At 45.2% G+C, this 18,843-nt stretch overlaps 1 protein-coding gene across 1 annotated transcript in view; it reads left to right on the forward strand.

Moving 5' to 3' along the window:
• Nucleotides 1–2,206: 2,206 nt before the first annotated feature.
• TMX4 (thioredoxin related transmembrane protein 4) overlaps nucleotides 2,207–18,843 on the forward strand; it is an 89,967-nt gene continuing 73,330 nt past the window's right edge. Inside the window, exon 1 of the mRNA XM_089680622.1 lies at nucleotides 2,207–2,417. Coding sequence (XP_089536748.1) covers nucleotides 2,245–2,417 — 173 coding nt within the window. The 5' untranslated portion in view covers nucleotides 2,207–2,244. The remainder of the gene's footprint in view (nucleotides 2,418–18,843) is intronic.

The raw sequence follows: 18,843 nt of genomic DNA on the forward strand, positions 1-18,843 counted from the left end.
GTGATAGATAATACTCCGGATAATTCAGGGGGAGGGGGAGGTGCTTGGTGTTGTGATAATAAATAACAGTAATAATACTCACAATAATAATAATAAATAAAAATAAATCATAATAATAATAAAATTAAATGATAATTGAGTCAGGGGGAGGGGGAGGTGCTTGGTGTTGTGGTAATAAATAAAAGTAATGATACTCACAATAATAATAATAAATAATAATAATAATAAAAAATAATAATAATAAAATTAAATAATAATAATAATACAATTAAATGATAATTGAGTCAGGGGGAGGGGGAGGTGCTTGGTGTTGTGATAATAAATAACAGTAATAATACTCACAATAATAATAATAAATAATAATAAATAATATTAATAAAATTAAATGATAATTGAGTCAGGGGGAGGTACTTGGTGTTGTGATAATAAATAACGGTAATAATGCTCAAAATAATAATAATAATAATAAATAATAATAATAACATTAAATAATAATAATAAAATTAAATGATAATTGAGTCAGGAGGAGGGGGAGGTGCTTGGTGTTGTGATAATAAATAACAGTAATAATACTCAAATTAATAATAATAATAATAATAAAATTAAATGATAATTGAGTCAGGGGGAGGGGGAGGTGCTTGGTGTTGTGATAATAAATAACAGTAATAATACTCACAATAATAATAATAAATAATATTAATAAAATTAAATAATTGAGTCAGGGGGAGGGGGAGGTGCTTGGTGTTGTGATAATAAATAACAGTAATAATACTCAAAATAATAATAATAATTAATAATAATATTAATAATACATAATAATTCAGTTGGGGGGAGGGGAGGTGTTTGGTGTCACAGTGCTGTGATAATAAATTTGGATGATATTGAGAAAAAAAATGAAAATAATAATAGTAACCCCAATATTATTATAAATACTAATAATAATAATAGTATTAAATTATAATTTAGTTGAGGGGAGGGGGAGGTGTTTGGTGTCATGATGCTGTGATATTAAATTAGGATAATAATGATAAAAAATAAAATTAATAAAAAATAAGAACAATAATAATAATATTAAATTATAATTCAGTCAGGGGGAGCGGTAGGTGTTTGGTGTCACAGTGCTGTGATAATAAATTAGGGTGATATTGAGAAAAAAATAAAAATTATAATAAAATAATAATAGTAACCACAATAATATTATAAATATTAATAATAATAATAGTATTAAATGATATCGAGGGGAGGGGGATGTGTTTGGTGTCACAGTGATGTGATAATAAATTAGGATGATAATGAGGAAAAAATAATATTTTATATATATATATATATATATATATATATATATATATATGAATAATAAAAATAACATTTATAATAAAAATGATAATAATAAAAAATATAATTAATACGAAATAATAACAATAATAATAACACCAATTAATATTATAAATATAAAAACACAATTATAAAGAAAATGCTAATAATAAACAATATAATTAATACAAATTAATAATAATAACACAAATTAATATTATAAATAACAAAAATATAATAATAAGAATGCTAAAAAAAAAAAATAAAAAATATAATTAACACAAAATAATAATAATCATACTATAACAAAACTCAAACTAAAAATTATAACAAAATAATAATACCAACAATACTATAAATAATAAAAATAACATTAATAATAGAAAATAATAAAAAATATATAATTAATATTAATAATATGCTGTGATAATTAATACGGATGATAATGATAACAATAATAGTAATAACAATTTATGATAATATTAAAAAAGTATAGTTAAAGTAATAATAATAATAACAATAACAACATAAATAATAAAAAAATGGCAAAAACGATAATAAAAATATATATAATTTAAAAAATGTTAATAATAATAATCGTAATAATAATAATTCAGTCATGGGGAGGTGATTGGTGCCATGGGGCTCTGATAATACAAATATTTTTAAATATAATAAAAATAAACAGTAATAAAAAAAAGACGATGAGATCTCCGGGAGGCGATTGATGTCACATTGTGGGGGGGGGGTGCGGCTCGACACCTCCTCGTCAATCATATTTCCCGCCAGTTCTCCTCGGGCTGGGGGCGTAGTTAACGATCTGACAGGGGGCGGTGTTATCGATCATCCACTCGGCGGAGGGGCGGGGTAAATGATCGGCGTGTGGGCGGGGTTACTGATCGGACTTCCTGATCCAGTCGGAGGGCTGTCATGGTGACTGCGGTGTCAGTGCGGCCTTGGGTCGGGATGAAGGCGGCTCTGGGCCTGCTGGTGCTGGGCTGGGTATCCGGACTGTGCGGGGCGGAGGAGAAGGAGAGCTCCGTCCTGACTGTCACCTCCGGGAACTGGACGCTGATACTGGAGGGACACTGGATGGTGGAATTGTGAGTACAATGGTGACATGGAGGTGACAGGAGATGGGGGGGGGAGGGGAGATTCCATTGCTGGCTGTCAGTGAGCTGTCCCTGTCTTCTCTCACACCTTCTGTTATATGGAGAAGATTTGGCCCCTCCCCCTCAGTTCTGCTTTATTGTGTTCAAATTGAAGCGTAAACGCGCGTTGCGTCACATACTGATGTGCTTTGCGGCAAGATTGTTCCAACAAACGTGATACCAACACACCGGACTAGAGACGAGTCAGAAAACTGAACAAAATTGTCAAGTCGTTCGTTTTTCGCATCATTAGTGAGCCAGCTGCGACATGCGATTTTTTTTTTTTTTTTTTTTTTTTTTTTTTTTTTGACGCAATTGAAAGTGTCGGATATTATTATTATTATTATTATTAAATATTATTATTATTATTTTTATTATTTTTCTCATTACAATCCTAATTTATTATCACAGCCCCGTGACACCAACTTTCCTCACCCTTTTACAGCCGATAACTGGCAATTGTCAGCGAAGGGATCGGCACTGATCATCAGGGCACTGATCAGTGCCACCCACCAATGCCCTGCAATTCCACCCTCCTGTGCCCCCCACCAGTGCCCCCCCACCTGTGCCCAGCAGTGCCCCCCAGCAGTTCCACCCTCCTGTGCCCAGCAGTGCCACCCTCCTGTGCCCCCCACCTGTGCCCAGCAGTGCCCCCCACCTGTGCCCCCCACCTGTGCCCAGCAGTGCCCCCCACCTGTGCCCAGCAGTGCCCCCCACCTGTGCCCAGCAGTGCCCCCCACCTGTGCCACCCACCTGTGCCACCCACCTGTGCCCCCCACCTGTGCCCCCCACCTGTGCCCAGCAGTGCCCCCACCTGTGCCCCCCACCTGTGCCCAGCGGTGCCCCCCCACCTGTGCCCAGCAGTGCCACCCAGCAGTGCCACCCTCCTGTGCCCAGCAGTGCCACCCACCTGTGCCCCCATGTGTGCCCTACAGTGCCACCCACCTGTGCCCAGCAGTGCCCCCCCACCTGTGCCCCCATGTGTGCCCTACAGTGCCACCCACCTGTGCCCAGCAGTGCCCCCAACCTGTGCCCCCATGTGTGCCCAGCAGTGCCCCCCACCTGTGCCCAGCAGTGCCGCCCTTCAGTTCAGCATCATCAGTGCTGCCTATCAGTGCCCATCAGTGAAGGAGAAAAATTACCTGTTTGCAAAATTTTATAATAGAAACAAAGAAAAACTTTTTTTTCAACTTTTTGCTTGTTTATAGCACAACAAATAAACCCCCAGCGGAGAGTACATACCACCAAAAGAAAGCTCTATATGTGTGAAAAAAATGCTAAAAATTTCATATGAGTGCAATGTTGCATGACCGCGCAATTGTCATTTAAAGTGTGACAGCGCTGAAGTGCCCGGCAGGCGAGGGGTTAAAATCGATGTAATATTGATGGGACGCGATGTTGCGCTTCAGTCAGTTATTATGATCCGCATCTTCTTTTTATCAGCAAAGCGCCGATAACCCCATCGCCAGGCATCGCTATTGGCAACAAAAGAATACATTACAGGACAGTACAGGACGTCACTGCCGAGGATTTATTCTGTATTCCGAGGATTTTCCTAACTTTAGCAAACTCTTCATTATTGATATGAGACAAGCATGCAAAAAAAACAAAAACAAACAAAAAAACCAGACGACCATTCTTCCAATATTCTCACCGTGTGTACGAGGCATTATGCAGGCCATAGATGGGTCGAAAATCGGCCGATTTTCACACCGTTAGTGGGTTAATTGGTCGGCCGTGAAGTTGGAAAAAAATCAGTCAATTTTGCCGATCGGCCGATTTTTTTTTTTTCCCGGCAATGATGGGCAAATCAGCCGATCTTTTTACCGATAAAAAATCTGTGCATGAGCCGTGACCTGCAAGAAGAAGAAAAAGAATTCCAGGCCTCTATGATATTTGACATGAAAAGTCTTGCGGTTGCAACAAATGTATCCGAATAAAAACATCTGTATCCGAAATGGATACAAATGGATACATTGTTGCATCCGCAAGACTTTTGCATGTCAAATATAACAGCGGAGCTCTCTGCAAGGGATAGAAGTAATCAAATGCCGGCCATAGACGGGACGAAAATCAACCGTTTTTTTTTCTTTTTCTTTACTGTTGGTGGTAACGTCGGCCTATTGAACGGCTGATTTTTCATTTTTTTTTTTTTAAATGGCTGCTTTTGACCTGTCTATGGCCTGCATTAGGGTCATATCAGATGTACAATTCTGGGGCTGATGGAACTTCAGGTGATGTCCCATTGTGTCACATTGTTGCATTACAAATTTTGTGAAGTGTCCAGTTTTCGGGATGTTTGGAATGCTGGCAGACCATTCATTTCAGTGTGGAGCCTTAATACAGCACATGTTAAATGCGTGTCATGATGTGGGTTAATACGCCACAGAAATGAAAATGGGCCCTTTAAAATTAAACGCCACTTTTTTTTTTTAAGGGCTTATGTACACTGAAGCTGATAAACTCACGTTTAGGAGCTGTTCAGCGTTTTTTTTTTCATCAGCCCCTGAACTCTCTCTAATGTTTTCCTATGTGTCCGTGTACACATCACCGTTTACAGTCATTTACAGGCAGTTGAGTTTACAGTTGTTTTTTTTAACGCATAAAATTTGCGTTCAGCAGTCGATTTTTTATCAGCGTTTCAAACGCAAAACGCAGCAAATCGCATTTCTAAGCTTTTGCGTTTGAAATTTTTTTTTTAACTCTTCCAGTTCCCGATGCTGTCCAGAGCCTTTTTTCATCATGAAAAATGCATGCAAAGTGTTTTCAAGGTACTCAGATGGACAAAACACTGAACACAGGATGTTCCTACCAAGCTTGTCACACATTGTAATGACCAATTCACACCTCAGACCTCTCCCACCCTTGGAAACAAAAGATATGTTAATGACCAGTCACACCTCAGACCTCTCCCACCCTTGGAAACAAAAGATATGATAATGACCATTCACACCTCAGACCTCTCCCACCCTTGGAAACAAAAGATATGTCAATGACCATTCACACCTCAGACCTCTCCCACCCTTGGAAACAAAAGATATGTCAATGACCATTCACACCTCAGACCTCTCCCACCCTTGGAAACAAAAGATATGATAATGACCATTCACACCTCAGACCTCTCCCACCCTTGGAAACAAAAGATATGTCAATGACCATTCACACCTCAGACCTCTCCCACCCTTGGAAACAAAAGATATGTCAATGACCATTCACACCTCAGACCTCTCCCACCCTTGGAAACAAAAGATATGTTAATGACCATTCACACCTCAAATTCCTCATAAAGACTCCCTGCCAGGTGGCCTTAATGACTCCCTCCACCAGACACCTTCCCCACCCTTGGAAACAAAAGAAATGTTAATGAGCAACTCACACCTAGCTAATCTCAACACATACTGCTGTCTCTGCTTCTACTCTCTGTATTTCTCTGAAATAGTTGATAATTTACCACTTTTCAGTGCATTCTGGGCATTTGGGAGGTTCTCCTGCGCTTATCTTTAAAAAAATTTCCAACATGCCCGATCACTCAAATTCAACGTTCACATGAAATTCATCCATTTCTGTGACCCTCTAATGGGTCTTTTCGGGTTTTTTTCAGGCGTTTTCCATTGACTTCAATAGGAAGAGGTGTTTTGGGGTGTCTTTAACTCCCCAAACATGCCACAAGCAGGAGGTTTTACACTGCAAATGCCTCAGTGTGAAAACATACATACATAGATATACAGTCACATACACAGGGAAGAGGTTTTTCTTGAACTTTTCAGGCGCTTTTTTTAATGCAAAAATGCTTGAAAAACTCCTCAGACTCAAGCAGTCTTTTGTGCAAGAAAAGTTTTTTTTTTTTTTAATTTTTTTTTTTTTTTTTTACGCTTGCACATGATTGGGTATTCTTTTCAATATGAAAATTCAGCACATTCACTGAATTCTGGGCAAATTCCCATGCAGGTGAAGAGCATATTTGCCTTCGTAAATCCACCCTGTCTGTCAGGAGTGTGGCAGAAGGGATCTCCTTCCTCGCCTGTGTTTTTTTTTTTTTTTTTTTTTTACAAATTGTCCAGTGACTGTGGCGCGTTCTGTGACTGTGGCGCGTTCTGTGATAACCGTTTTTTGTTTACCATGAGTATCTATTGCTGATATCTCCTCATAGCAGGATGTTAGGAGAACACTGAGGTTTCAATGCTCTGCCCACACTCTATACCAGCAGATGTTAGAAAGGAAATGGTAGATGGCTGATGGTGATAGTGCGCGCCATTTTCAAGGCTCCCAGGCAGCTGCAGCACGTGAACCATTGTATAATGTGTCTGGATCAGTCCTGGCGGGTACATTATATATTTCAGGTACTTATATAGCACCATCCATTTACGCAGCACTTTACATATATATTGTACATTCACATCAGTCCCTAACCCTCAAGGGGTGTACAATCTAAGGTCCCTAACTCACATTCATACATACACATACTAGGGACAATTTAGACAGGAGCCAATTCACCTACCAGTATGTCTTTGGAGAGTGGGAGGAAACCGGAGTACCCGGAGGAAACCCACGGAGACACAGGGAGAACATGCAAACTCCAGGGAGGTGGTGCCGTGGTTGGGATTCAAACCAACGACCCGGTACTGCCAGGCGGAAGTGCTAAGCATTTAGCCACTGTGCTGCCCTGTACATGACAGGAGAGAGTAGGGACGAGGCAGAGCGGCCTTATCTCTCCCCTCCGAGGTCTGGAGTGTATTGAACGTTATAATATCAGAGTTCGGTGAACCTCTGTAAACAACATAGAGAGGTCCAGGAAGTGGCATGCACCTCTTTGTACTTAAAGTGGAATTTCAGGCAAACTCCAACTAGACTTAAAACTCTCGGCTCATCCTTCCTAACACCTATCCTGACTAACCTGTGTAAGGCTACGTTTGCACCTATGCAGATTGCGTTTGATCAGTTCCTGCGGTGTGTTTTGGATTTTTTGCAAGTGCGCCCCCCTTCCTCAAAAGGTGCCAAATGTGGCAGCAGAAAGGGGGGGGGGGGGGGCGGCAGATAATCGGAGCTTCCACTTTTGGATGGAAATCAGCTTTACTTGGACAAGCTGAGGTTAGAAGCTGATTGGTTTCTATGCAGACATGAGCCTGATTTTGCACTCTCCCAAATTGTCCTCATCCGGGGCTGGCGGTCCTCATCCGGGGCTGGCGGTCCGCATCCGGGGCTGGCGGTCCGCATCCGGGGCTGGCGGTCCGCATCCGGGGCTGGCGGTCCGCATCCGGGGCTGGCGGTCCGCATCCGGGGCTGGCGGTCCTCATCCGGGGCTGGCGGTCCTCATCCGGGGCTGGCGGTCCACAGGTTACAGGGGAATGGTTGTTGGTGTTGTCCGCCTCTCATTGCAAAAAAGGAAGAGCCTTTCCCCCAGCTGTTCTCAGGAAACCCCGCTGTGTCTGCACATATGCAGGTGTGAATGAGGCGTAAACGTATGTGTCTACATGTGATCAAAGTATCTGATCAGCTCCTGGATCCATATCTGTTTTCTCTAAGCAAATCTAAACTGACAGCCCCTGTACACAAGTAACTGCATAGTATGCCTTTACCATTTAAAACCATTCCATGCATTCAAATGCCTTTTAGAAATGTCCTCTAAACGCATGTATGTCACGGCCGGTGTCAGGCCTTAGGCAGCACTTTTAGCTCCAGGGCTCATTCACACAGGCGCTCAGCCCAGTACACTGTACAGGGTAGTTTGTGTTGGCACTTGTGCTGAGTTGTGCGCAGGCCGTCTGTGTCACACTGGAGGACAGGTTCACTTTACTCGTCACAAGAGGTGCGGGGGCAATTCACTATAACTGGAGCAGCTGTACATGGCAGCCAATCAGCTTCTACTTTCAGCTTGTTCAGTTAAGTTGTGACAAAGACCTGGAAGCTGATTGGTTTCTATGCAGAGCTGCACCAGATTTTGCACTCTATAGCTTTAGGCCCCATGTACACGGGACACTTCTGAACGATGGAAACTGACTGCTGGAAAACGGAGGTTAAAAAATGTCTGTTTAGCTGCATTTGCATAAAGCGTTTATGTGCGTTTGTGTTTAGAAGCGTTTTTTAAAGATAAGCACAGGAGAACCTCCCAAATGCCCAGAATAGTGGAAAATTATTAACTATTTTAGACTGTTTCAGAGAAATACAGAGAGTAGAAGCAGAGACAGCAGTATGTGTTGAGATTAGCTTAGGTGTGAGTTGCTCATTAACATTTCTTTTGTTTCCAAGGGTGGGAAAGGTGTCTGGTGGAGGGAGTCATTAAGGTCACCTGGCAGGGGGTCTTCATGAGGAATGTGAGGTGTGAATGGTCATTAACATATTTTTTTTTTTTTTTTGTGATTACAGGTGCAGCTTGCATAGACATGTATGCAAGACGTCGCACAGATGTCACACCTGAAGTCGCACTGACATGCGACTTTGAAATTGTGCAACTTCAAGTGAAGTCTCACAATTTCAACGGCACATTCAGTGTGAACCAGGGCTTCGTACATAACCGCCTCTGACTCATTTACTAAAGAGGCTGTCTGTTCTGTTCTGTTGAAAACCTTTATTTGAAGAAGTTCCTTTGATGGTTTATCTTCATCTTGTGGTCTCTTGGCTGAACACTGAAGATAAAGTGTCTAGTGTAGTATGAAGGCAAGTCCCATTCATGGCAATTGGACAAACAAGAGATCCCTGTGCTCAAATCCCAACAGCTAGTGCATGCATTTATCCATCAGGTGCTAAAGGGGTGTAACCACATATTAACACCAGAAATTCTGAAGGACCCTCTGCACACTGCTATATACACTTTCAAGCAGACTATGCAATAAAGGGGGATATTTGGTTCATACATATTGCAATACATCCTTAAGCTGGCCAACTGCGTCAAAGTAATCCCTCTCTGGCCAGTCCTACTCTGCTCTGCCTATGCAAAAGCATTGTGTCCACAGTAGCTAGCATAGGGGAAAAGACACAATGGGGGGAGCTACAAGGTTCAGGTCTGGCTACTGACCCAACAAACAAGAAATCCCTGTGCTCAAATCCTAACAGCTAGTGCATGCATTTATCCATCAGGTGCTCAAGGGGTGTAACCACATATTAACACCAGAGCAGAGCAGAGTAGGACTGGCCAGAGAGGGATTACTTTGTTGCAGTTGGCCAATTTAAGCATGTATTGCAATATGTGTGAACTAAATATCCCTCTTTATTGCATAATCTGCTTGAAAGGGTATATACCAGTGTGCAGAGGGCCTTCAGAATTTCTAATTCATGGCAATTGGGACACGACAACTGTGTGGACTAACCCGCTGCTCTCATTATGACAGTCGCGAGGATACACGGCCCTGAAAGCACAGTGGGGGAGATTTACTAAAACGGGGGCTCTCTTCCTCCCACCGACGCCAAGGTTGGGGCTCTCTTCCTCCCACCGACGCCAAGGTTGGGGCTCTCTTCCTCCCACCGACGCCAAGGTTGGGGCTCTCTTCCTCCCACCGACGCCAAGGTTGGGGCTCTCTTCCTCCCACCGACGCCAAGGTTGGGGCTCTCTTCCTCCCACCGACGCCAAGGTTGGGGCTCTCTTCCTCCCACCGACGCCAAGGTTGGGGCTCTCTTCCTCCCACCGACGCCAAGGTTGGGGCTCTCTTCCTCCCACCGACGCCAAGGTTGGGGCTCTCTTCCTCCCACCGACGCCAAGGTTGGGGCTCTCTTCCTCCCACCGACGCCAAGGTTGGGGCTCTCTTCCTCCCACCGACGCCAAGGTTGGGGCTCTCTTCCTCCCACCGACGCCAAGGTTGGGGCTCTCTTCCTCCCACCGACGCCAAGGTTGGGGCTCTCTTCCTCCCACCGACGCCAAGGTTGGGGCTCTCTTCCTCCCACCGACGCCAAGGTTGGGGCTCTCTTCCTCCCACCGACGCCAAGGTTGGGGCTCTCTTCCTCCCACCGACGCCAAGGTTGGGGCTCTCTTCCTCCCACCGACGCCAAGGTTGGGGCTCTCTTCCTCCCACCGACGCCAAGGTTGGGGCTCTCTTCCTCCCACCGACGCCAAGGTTGGGGCTCTCTTCCTCCCACCGACGCCAAGGTTGGGGCTCTCTTCCTCCCACCGACGCCAAGGTTGGGGCTCTCTTCCTCCCACCGACGCCAAGGTTGGGGCTCTCTTCCTCCCACCGACGCCAAGGTTGGGGCTCTCTTCCTCCCACCGACGCCAAGGTTGGGGCTCTCTTCCTCCCACCGACGCCAAGGTTGGGGCTCTCTTCCTCCCACCGACGCCAAGGTTGGGGCTCTCTTCCTCCCACCGACGCCAAGGTTGGGGCTCTCTTCCTCCCACCGACGCCAAGGTTGGGGCTCTCTTCCTCCCACCGACGCCAAGGTTGGGGCTCTCTTCCTCCCACCGACGCCAAGGTTGGGGCTCTCTTCCTCCCACCGACGCCAAGGTTGGGGCTCTCTTCCTCCCACCGACGCCAAGGTTGGGGCTCTCTTCCTCCCACCGACGCCAAGGTTGGGGCTCTCTTCCTCCCACCCGACGCCAAGGTTGGGGCTCTCTTCCTCCCACCCGACGCCAAGGTTGGGGCTCTCTTCCTCCCACCCGACGCCAAGGTTGGGGCTCTCTTCCTCCCACCCGACGCCAAGGTTGGGGCTCTCTTCCTCCCACCCGACGCCAAGGTTGGGGCTCTCTTCCTCCCACCCGACGCCAAGGTTGGGGCTCTCTTCCTCCCACCCGACGCCAAGGTTGGGGCTCTCTTCCTCCCACCCGACGCCAAGGTTGGGGCTCTCTTCCTCCCACCCGACGCCAAGGTTGGGGCTCTCTTCCTCCCACCCGACGCCAAGGTTGGGGCTCTCTTCCTCCCACCCGACGCCAAGGTTGGGGCTCTCTTCCTCCCACCCGACGCCAAGGTTGGGGCTCTCTTCCTCCCACCCGACGCCAAGGTTGGGGCTCTCTTCCTCCCACCCGACGCCAAGGTTGGGGCTCTCTTCCTCCCACCCGACGCCAAGGTTGGGGCTCTCTTCCTCCCACCCGACGCCAAGGTTGGGGCTCTCTTCCTCCCACCCGACGCCAAGGTTGGGGCTCTCTTCCTCCCACCCGACGCCAAGGTTGGGGCTCTTTCATACCAAAGAGGGGACGTGGTTTACTCTCACTGAGGTCATTTTCTAGTCCTGCTAGCCACAGTCTGGCCCCCCTAAAGTTTGACTGGCCCTTTTGTTTAGAAAGTTTTTCAGACCCCTGGTGTAGACTGTTCCTTCCTCTGGCAATAAATACAATGCGAGTTTCTTTCTGTATAATGTATTTATTTATTTCAGGTACTTGTATATCGCCGTCAGTTTACGCAGTGCTTTACATATATATTGTACATTCACATCAGTCCCTAACCCTCAAGGGGCGTACAATCTAAGGTCCCTAACTCACATTCATACATACACATACTAGGGACAATTTTAGACAGGAGCCTATTCACCTACCAGCATGTCTTTGGAGTGTGGGAGGAAACCAGAGTACCCAGAGGAAATCCACGCAGGCACAGGGAGAACATGCAAACTCCAGGCAGGTGGTGCCATAGTTGGGATTTGAACCAGCGACCCGAGTACTGCCAGGTAGGAGTGCTAACCATTTAGCCACTGTGCTGCCCATAATTACACAGATGTATCAATTTGAGGCTGATTTGTGGGCAGACAATCAAATACAAACTTGCTTTCATCCAGGGCTTCGCTGGGATTATTGTGTAAAGAATTGTTTGTTTGTTCTTTTCCTTATCCTGGCGGCTACAGTATGATCTGACCACAGAATGTCAAGGCACAGGGAGCACAATGGTCTGTGCATTATAGTGTGTATCTGTATCAAGTGGGATATAATATAGCATAGAAGACTCCACATAAAGGGGACCGTCGCACAGGAAAACGACTTTGTGTCATTGTGACCCTCCCCCCTCCACCAGCTAATACCTTTTTTTTTTTTTTTTTTTTTGTGATTTAATTCAATTCATGCTCCATCTGCCGCCTTTCTCAGGATGACCCCTTCATTTGCTTCTGATGCTTCCAGGTATAGGAACATCAGATGTCCCAGGAGGCATCGGCTTCCACAGAGCAGCTGGAGGAGGGCGGAGCTAGAAGTGTGTCGTCGGGTGCAAAAACTAGGAATTCGGCTCCCAGTGATGTCATAGAGGAAGATGGTGATGCGGGACCCAACGTGTCGGAAGGTTACAGCAGAGGATTCACTGGATTATGTTAATTCGGGATAAAACAATAGAAGAAAAAAAATGAATACAGGGCACCCAAGGGCAGTGAAGTTCCTCTTTAAAGCGAAGCTCCACCCAAAAGGGGAAGTTCCGCTTTAAGGATTATATTTTTAAGGAATACATTTTTCCATGTATTCAAATGGATCCGGTACACCAGCGCAGTCAGTTCCAGGTTTCGCATGAAGGAAACAATGGTAGAACGCACCGCATTATGCTCATGATGGGATCCATAGTGAATACAACCAGAAACACATCTCAACACATACTGCTCTCTCTGCTTCTGCTCTCTCTATTTCTCTCAAAATGTCTGAAATAGTTAATTTTTTACTATTTTTCAGTGCATTCTGGGCATTTGGGAAGGTCTCTTGAGGTAAAGTGAAGTTCCACCCAAAAGGGAAGTTCCCCTTTTAAGGACTGCTCCCCATTAAGGATTGGCACCTTGGGGGGGGGGGGGGGGAAGTGGGTACCCGAATTTGATAGGTACCCGCTCACACATCCGGTCCGATCGCCGTGGAAGTACATTTCCCATGAGACATTGCAAAATTGACAGTTACAGCTATGACTCGCAGAGGCATGATGGTACTTGTAGTCCTGCAACAGCTGGAGAGCCGCAGGTTGCCTACCCCTGGCCTAGGCGATCGGAAGCGGAAGGTGTCCTCTCTCCCTCCCTCCCTGTAGTCTCTTGGGACACGTGACAGGTCCTAAAAGACTACAGGACCATTCACGAAGCGCAGTGCTACTCGCTCATGCGCAGTGGGTACCCGACTGTGAAGCCGCAAGCAGTCACACCCGGGTGCCCACACTGAAGATGCCGGCCTCCTGGAATACAGGACAGGCGGTGAAACGGGCTGCGGGGGACACACCGAGGGACAGGTAAGTGGCTGTTTTTTAAAAGTCAGCAGCTACAGTTTTTGTAGCTGCTGACTTTTTTATTTTTTGATAGGTTGAGTGGAACTCCGCTTTAAGACCTGGTTCACATTGACACGGTGCGGAATTTTTTGTGTTTTCAGTTCGAATCGCACCCCGTTCATGCGAACCGCTGCGGGTGTGCATGTTAACAACACCCCGAAATTGGTATGCAAAACGCTGTGCGATGTGCAGAATCAGAATACGCATGTGATCTGATTCTAGTGTGGAGCAGCACCATAGATTTGAATGGGAGGCTTCAACTCCTCCTGACTCAACATGAGGTGCCAGTTTTGCCTCGACGCGCTTCAGTGTGAACAGCACTGTGTGCTGCCATGTGCAGAATTTTCATAGGCGTTTGAGAAGCGGTAAAAACGCTTCCCAAACGCCTATCTGACACCTGCTGACAAAGCAATTTTGAACTGAGCCTCAGTGCCCTGATTATTATTATTATACAGTATTTATAAAGCGCCAATGGTTCGCTCAGCGCTGTACATTACAAAGGGGGACAGAACATGTGACAGAACAATACCAATACAATGCAAAACATGAGGGGATCGAGGGCCCTGCTCTTTCGAGCTTACAATCTGATGATCAGTGTAGCCCCATCAGTGCGGCTAATAGTACCCATCAGTGCTGCCTATCAATGCCCATCAGCACACATCAGTGAAGGAGAAAAATCACTTATTTACAAAACTTTTTATAACCGAAACTAAAACTTTTTTTTTTTTTTTTCCCCAAATTTTTATTTATTTTTTTTTCGTTTAGTGAAAAATAAAACCCCCAGTGGTGATTAACCTCTTCAAATGTGCAGCCTCCCGGCGTCTGGGCCTAGACGCCGAGCGGCCACACATTTACGTTCTAGTGAAAGAGAACATATGTGCCGAGAGCACGCGCCCTGTGCACTCCCAGCACACATGTCCGGTACTCACAGGTCCCTATCTGCTCTTTCGATCGGGACCTTTCCCGATCATGTGACCGTCGTGACAGCGAATCATGGCAGTCACATGACCTTAAACCTCGCCCCGCCTCTCGGCTTCTGAAACCCTTAAAGGTCCGGGAACCCTTAAGTGCCAAGGGGTTAAATACCACAAAAAGAAAGCTCTATTTGTCTAACAACAATGCTAAAAATGTAGTTTGGGTACAGTGTTGCATAACTGCGCAATTGTCATTCAAAGTGCGTCAGCGCTGAAAATTTGGTCTGGGCAGGAAGGGGGTACAAGTGCCCAGTAGGCAAGCGGTGTCGTTTTTGAACACAAGACGTGACTTTGGAAATCAATAAGCTCCTCGGCCCGATTTGTAATGATTTGTGGATGTAATAAACGTTCAGCTGGAAGCTACATTTCAGGATGATTAAGATTCAGTTGCGCTGTAGAAAATTGAAGTGCGTTGTTTTCTCTTCTCGGCCTTCCCCTCACCCGCCAAACGCCGAACAAATTGTTTCGTCTTGGAGATGTTCATTCATAATCCGGAGGGCAGATTATGGCGGCAATGTTACAGCCTTAGGAGACCTTTCATTGTTTGTGAGCCATCCAGACTATCGCAACAAAAGAAATCCCACTTCCAGAGTTTGATGATTGTATTCTGACAGCAGACTTGTATGTGACTTACCGTATCCTAGCCATCGACCAAGGTGTAGACTTTATCAGCAGCCATTACTGGATATCCAACGTCTCCTACGAGGAAAGGATCACAACTACGTATTGCTTATCCGTTATGAAAAAAACACACAGGACACTCCATTTTCCAAAAGGGATTTTTTATTTTTGCAGCACAGAAATATGAGTAGTTTTACCAATTTCTGCTTTTTGGGATTCTTTAACCACCTGCCAACCACCTCCTATAGGAGTACAGCGGTAGATCTGATCTCCTGTTCCGGCTCACGTATAGGGTTGCTGCCTCTTCCCTTTAGGCTCCATGTACACCGCAGATGATAAACGCACGTTCAGGAGCTGTTCAGCGTTTTTTCCCAGCAGCCCCTGAACTCTCCCTAATGTTTTCCTATGTGTCCGTGTACACATCGTCCTTTACAGTCGGTTGAGTTTAGAGTCATTTTTTTTGAACGCACCAAATTTGCGTTCAGGGGTAGATTATACCGGCATTTCAAACGCTTGTAAACGCAGCAAACCGCGTTTATAAGCATTTGCATTTAGAAGCGTTTTTAACTGTTCCATGCCCAGATGCTGTCCGGAGCCTTTTTTCATCATCAGAAATGCATGCAAAGCGTGTGTGTGTGTGTGTGTGTGTGTGTGTGTGTGTGTGTGTGTGTGTGTGTGTGTGTGTGTGTGTGTGTGTGTGTGTGTGTGTGTGTGTGTGTGTGTGTGTGTGTGTGTGTGTGTGTGTGTGTGTGTGTGTGTATTTACATGTTATACAAGCTGTACACTGACTACGTCTCATTGTAGCAAAGTGTCATTTCTTCAGTGTTGTCACATGAAAAGAGAGAATCAAATATTTATGGAAATGTGAGAGGTGGATACTGTGTGTGTATGTATGTATATATATATACAGTGGGGATCGAAAGTTTGGGCACCCCAGCTAAAAATTTGTATTAATGTGCATAAAGAAGCCAAGGAAAGATGGAAAAATCTCCAAAAGGCATCAAATTACAGATTAGACATTCTTATAATATGTCAACAAAAGTTAGATTTTATTTCCATCATTTACACTTTCAAAATAACAGAAAACAAAAAAATGGCGTCGGCAAAAGTTTGGGCACCCTGCAGAGTTAATATCTTGTACTGCCCCCTTTGGCAAGTATCACAGCTTGTAAACGCTTTTTGTAGCCAGCCAAGAGTCTTTCAGTTCTTGTTTGAGGTATCTTTGTCCATTCTTCCTTACAAAAGTCTTCCAGTTCTTTGAGATTTCTGGGCTGTCTGTCACGCACTGCTCTTTTAAGGTCTATCCATAGATTTTCAATTATGTTGAGGTCAGGAGATTGTGAAGGCCATGGCAAAACCTTCAGTTTACGCCTCTTGATGTAATCCCCCGTGGATTTCGAGGTGTATTTAGGATCATTATCCATTTGTAGAAGCCATCCTCTCTTTAACTTCAGCTTTTTCACAGATGGCATCAAGTTACCATCCAAAATTTGCTGAAATTTTATTGAATCCATTTTTCCTTCTACTCGTGAGATGTTCCCTGTGCCACTGGCTGCAACACAACCCCAAAGCATGATTGATCCAACCCCATGCTTAACAGTTGGACAGAGGTTCTTTTCATTAAATTCTGTGCCCCTTCTTCTCCAAACGTACCTTTGCTCATTCCAGCCAAAAAGTTCAATTTTAACCTCATCGGTCCACAGAACTTGTTTCCAAAATGCATCAGGCTTGTCTATATGTTCATTTGCAAAGTTCAAACGATGATTTTTGTGGTGAGGACGTAGAAGAGGTTTTCTTCTGATGACTCTTCCATGAAGACCATATTTGTACAAGTATCTCTTTATAGTGGAATAGTGGACCACAACTCATGTCTGCCAGATCTTTCTGGGGGGATCGTGCAGTCAAACGTGGGTTTTGAATTGTTTTTCTCACAATCCTGCGAGCTGTTATGTCTGATATTTTTCTTGGTCTTCCAGATGTTGCTTTAACTTCCACTGTTCCTGATGACTGCCATTTCTTAATTACATTCCGAACAGAGGATATTGTCATCTGAAAACGCTTTGCTATCTTCTTATAGCCTTCTCCAGTTTTGTGAGCGCCAACTATTTTCAGTTTCAGTTTTCTAGACAACTGCTTAGAAGAACCCATGGTGCTGATTGTTGGGGCAAGGTCAGATGAGTCTGGGCATTTAAAACCTTTGAGATTGACATCACCTGGTCTTCCCAGACGATGATTGAGAACAATCCATGACACTGGCAGGTCTCAGCTTGGCAAAGGGGGCAGTGCATGCTATAAATTCTGCAGGGTGCCCAAACTTTTGCAGACGCCATTTTTTTGTTTTCGGTTATTTTGAAAGTGTAAATGATGGAAATAAAATCTAACTTTTGTTGACATATTATAAGAATGTCTAATCTGTAATTTGATGCCTTTTGGAGATTTTTCCATCTTTCCTTGGCTTCTTTATGCACATTAATACAAATTTTTAGCTGGGGTGCCCAAACTTTCGATCCCCACTGTGTATGTGTGTATATATATATATATATATATATATATAATGTACTAGGGCCAATTTGGACAGGAGCCAATTAACATACCGGCATGTCTTTGCAGTGTGGGAGAAAATCGGAGTACCCGGAGGAAACCCGCACAGGGAGAACATGCAAATTCCAGGCAGGTGGTGCTGCGGTTGGGTTTCGAACCAACAACCTTAGTACTGCCAGAGGGAAGTACTGCCGCCATAATAAATTGTGCTTTTGGTTTGCGGTGCTCAGATACAATGTAGTTCTGCTTTTAAGAAGGTGCTGGTTCCTGGGTGGAGTGATCCTGGTTGCAGCTATTCTGTGGATTTTCTGAATGAAGGAGATGGGTGTGTGGCTCCCATTCATCTTTTATCTTAATGAAGGTGTTTTCTGAGCCAGCACCTTGTATATTCATCAGTAAAGTGGAGGAACAGGTCTAGAATGGTGCCCTGGGTCTGAGGATACTTTATTAAGTATTTGTCTGTCCTCCGTTATCCAGGAGCCACCTGTGACTTTGACCCCCGGTTCACATCTGTGCGGGTGGTGCCGCTGCGGATCCGCACATAGGAATGCGGACCCACCGGCCGGGTGCCATTAATTCTAATGGCACGCCGCCCGCACTGGAAATCACAACCGTACTGGGGACCGAGGTTCCCATGCGGGCTGCGTTTTCCAAAGTAGTGCAGGGACTTCTTTCGTGCCTATCCTGGGGCATGGGACTCCATTCAAATAAATAGACTCTTGTGCCTGCGCAAAACACAGCCGAAGGAATGCGGAGATGTGAACCTAACTTGAAGCTGGTGGGCTGTTGGATTCCTAGCGCCCGGGACATGTATTTCTGGACGCCGGGCAGGTAGTTTCTTTCTTCCTTTAGCCCTGCTGCGGGCAAGCAGTGGGCTCACCTGTCCAGTGAAGCAATTGGCGGCAGCGCTGCCGCTGATTGCTTCAAACAGTGCCAGCCTCTCCGCGCCCCCAGCGGGAGGTCTCCTGGTCTCCACTCGGCCATCTGTGGGCTCGGCTCGCCATTGGCTGGAGGGGAGATAAAAAACCGGACGAGTCTGCTCCTCTCCTCTTCTTGTGCTGACCGGAAGTGAGGTTACGATGTCACTTCCGGGTCCCCGCTGAGAGA

The sequence above is a fragment of the Staurois parvus genome, unplaced genomic scaffold, assembly GCF_062004578.1.
Source record: "Staurois parvus isolate SC_StPar_1 unplaced genomic scaffold, SC_StPar_1.0 ptg000248l, whole genome shotgun sequence".
NCBI classification, from domain to species: Eukaryota; Metazoa; Chordata; class Amphibia; order Anura; family Ranidae; genus Staurois; species Staurois parvus.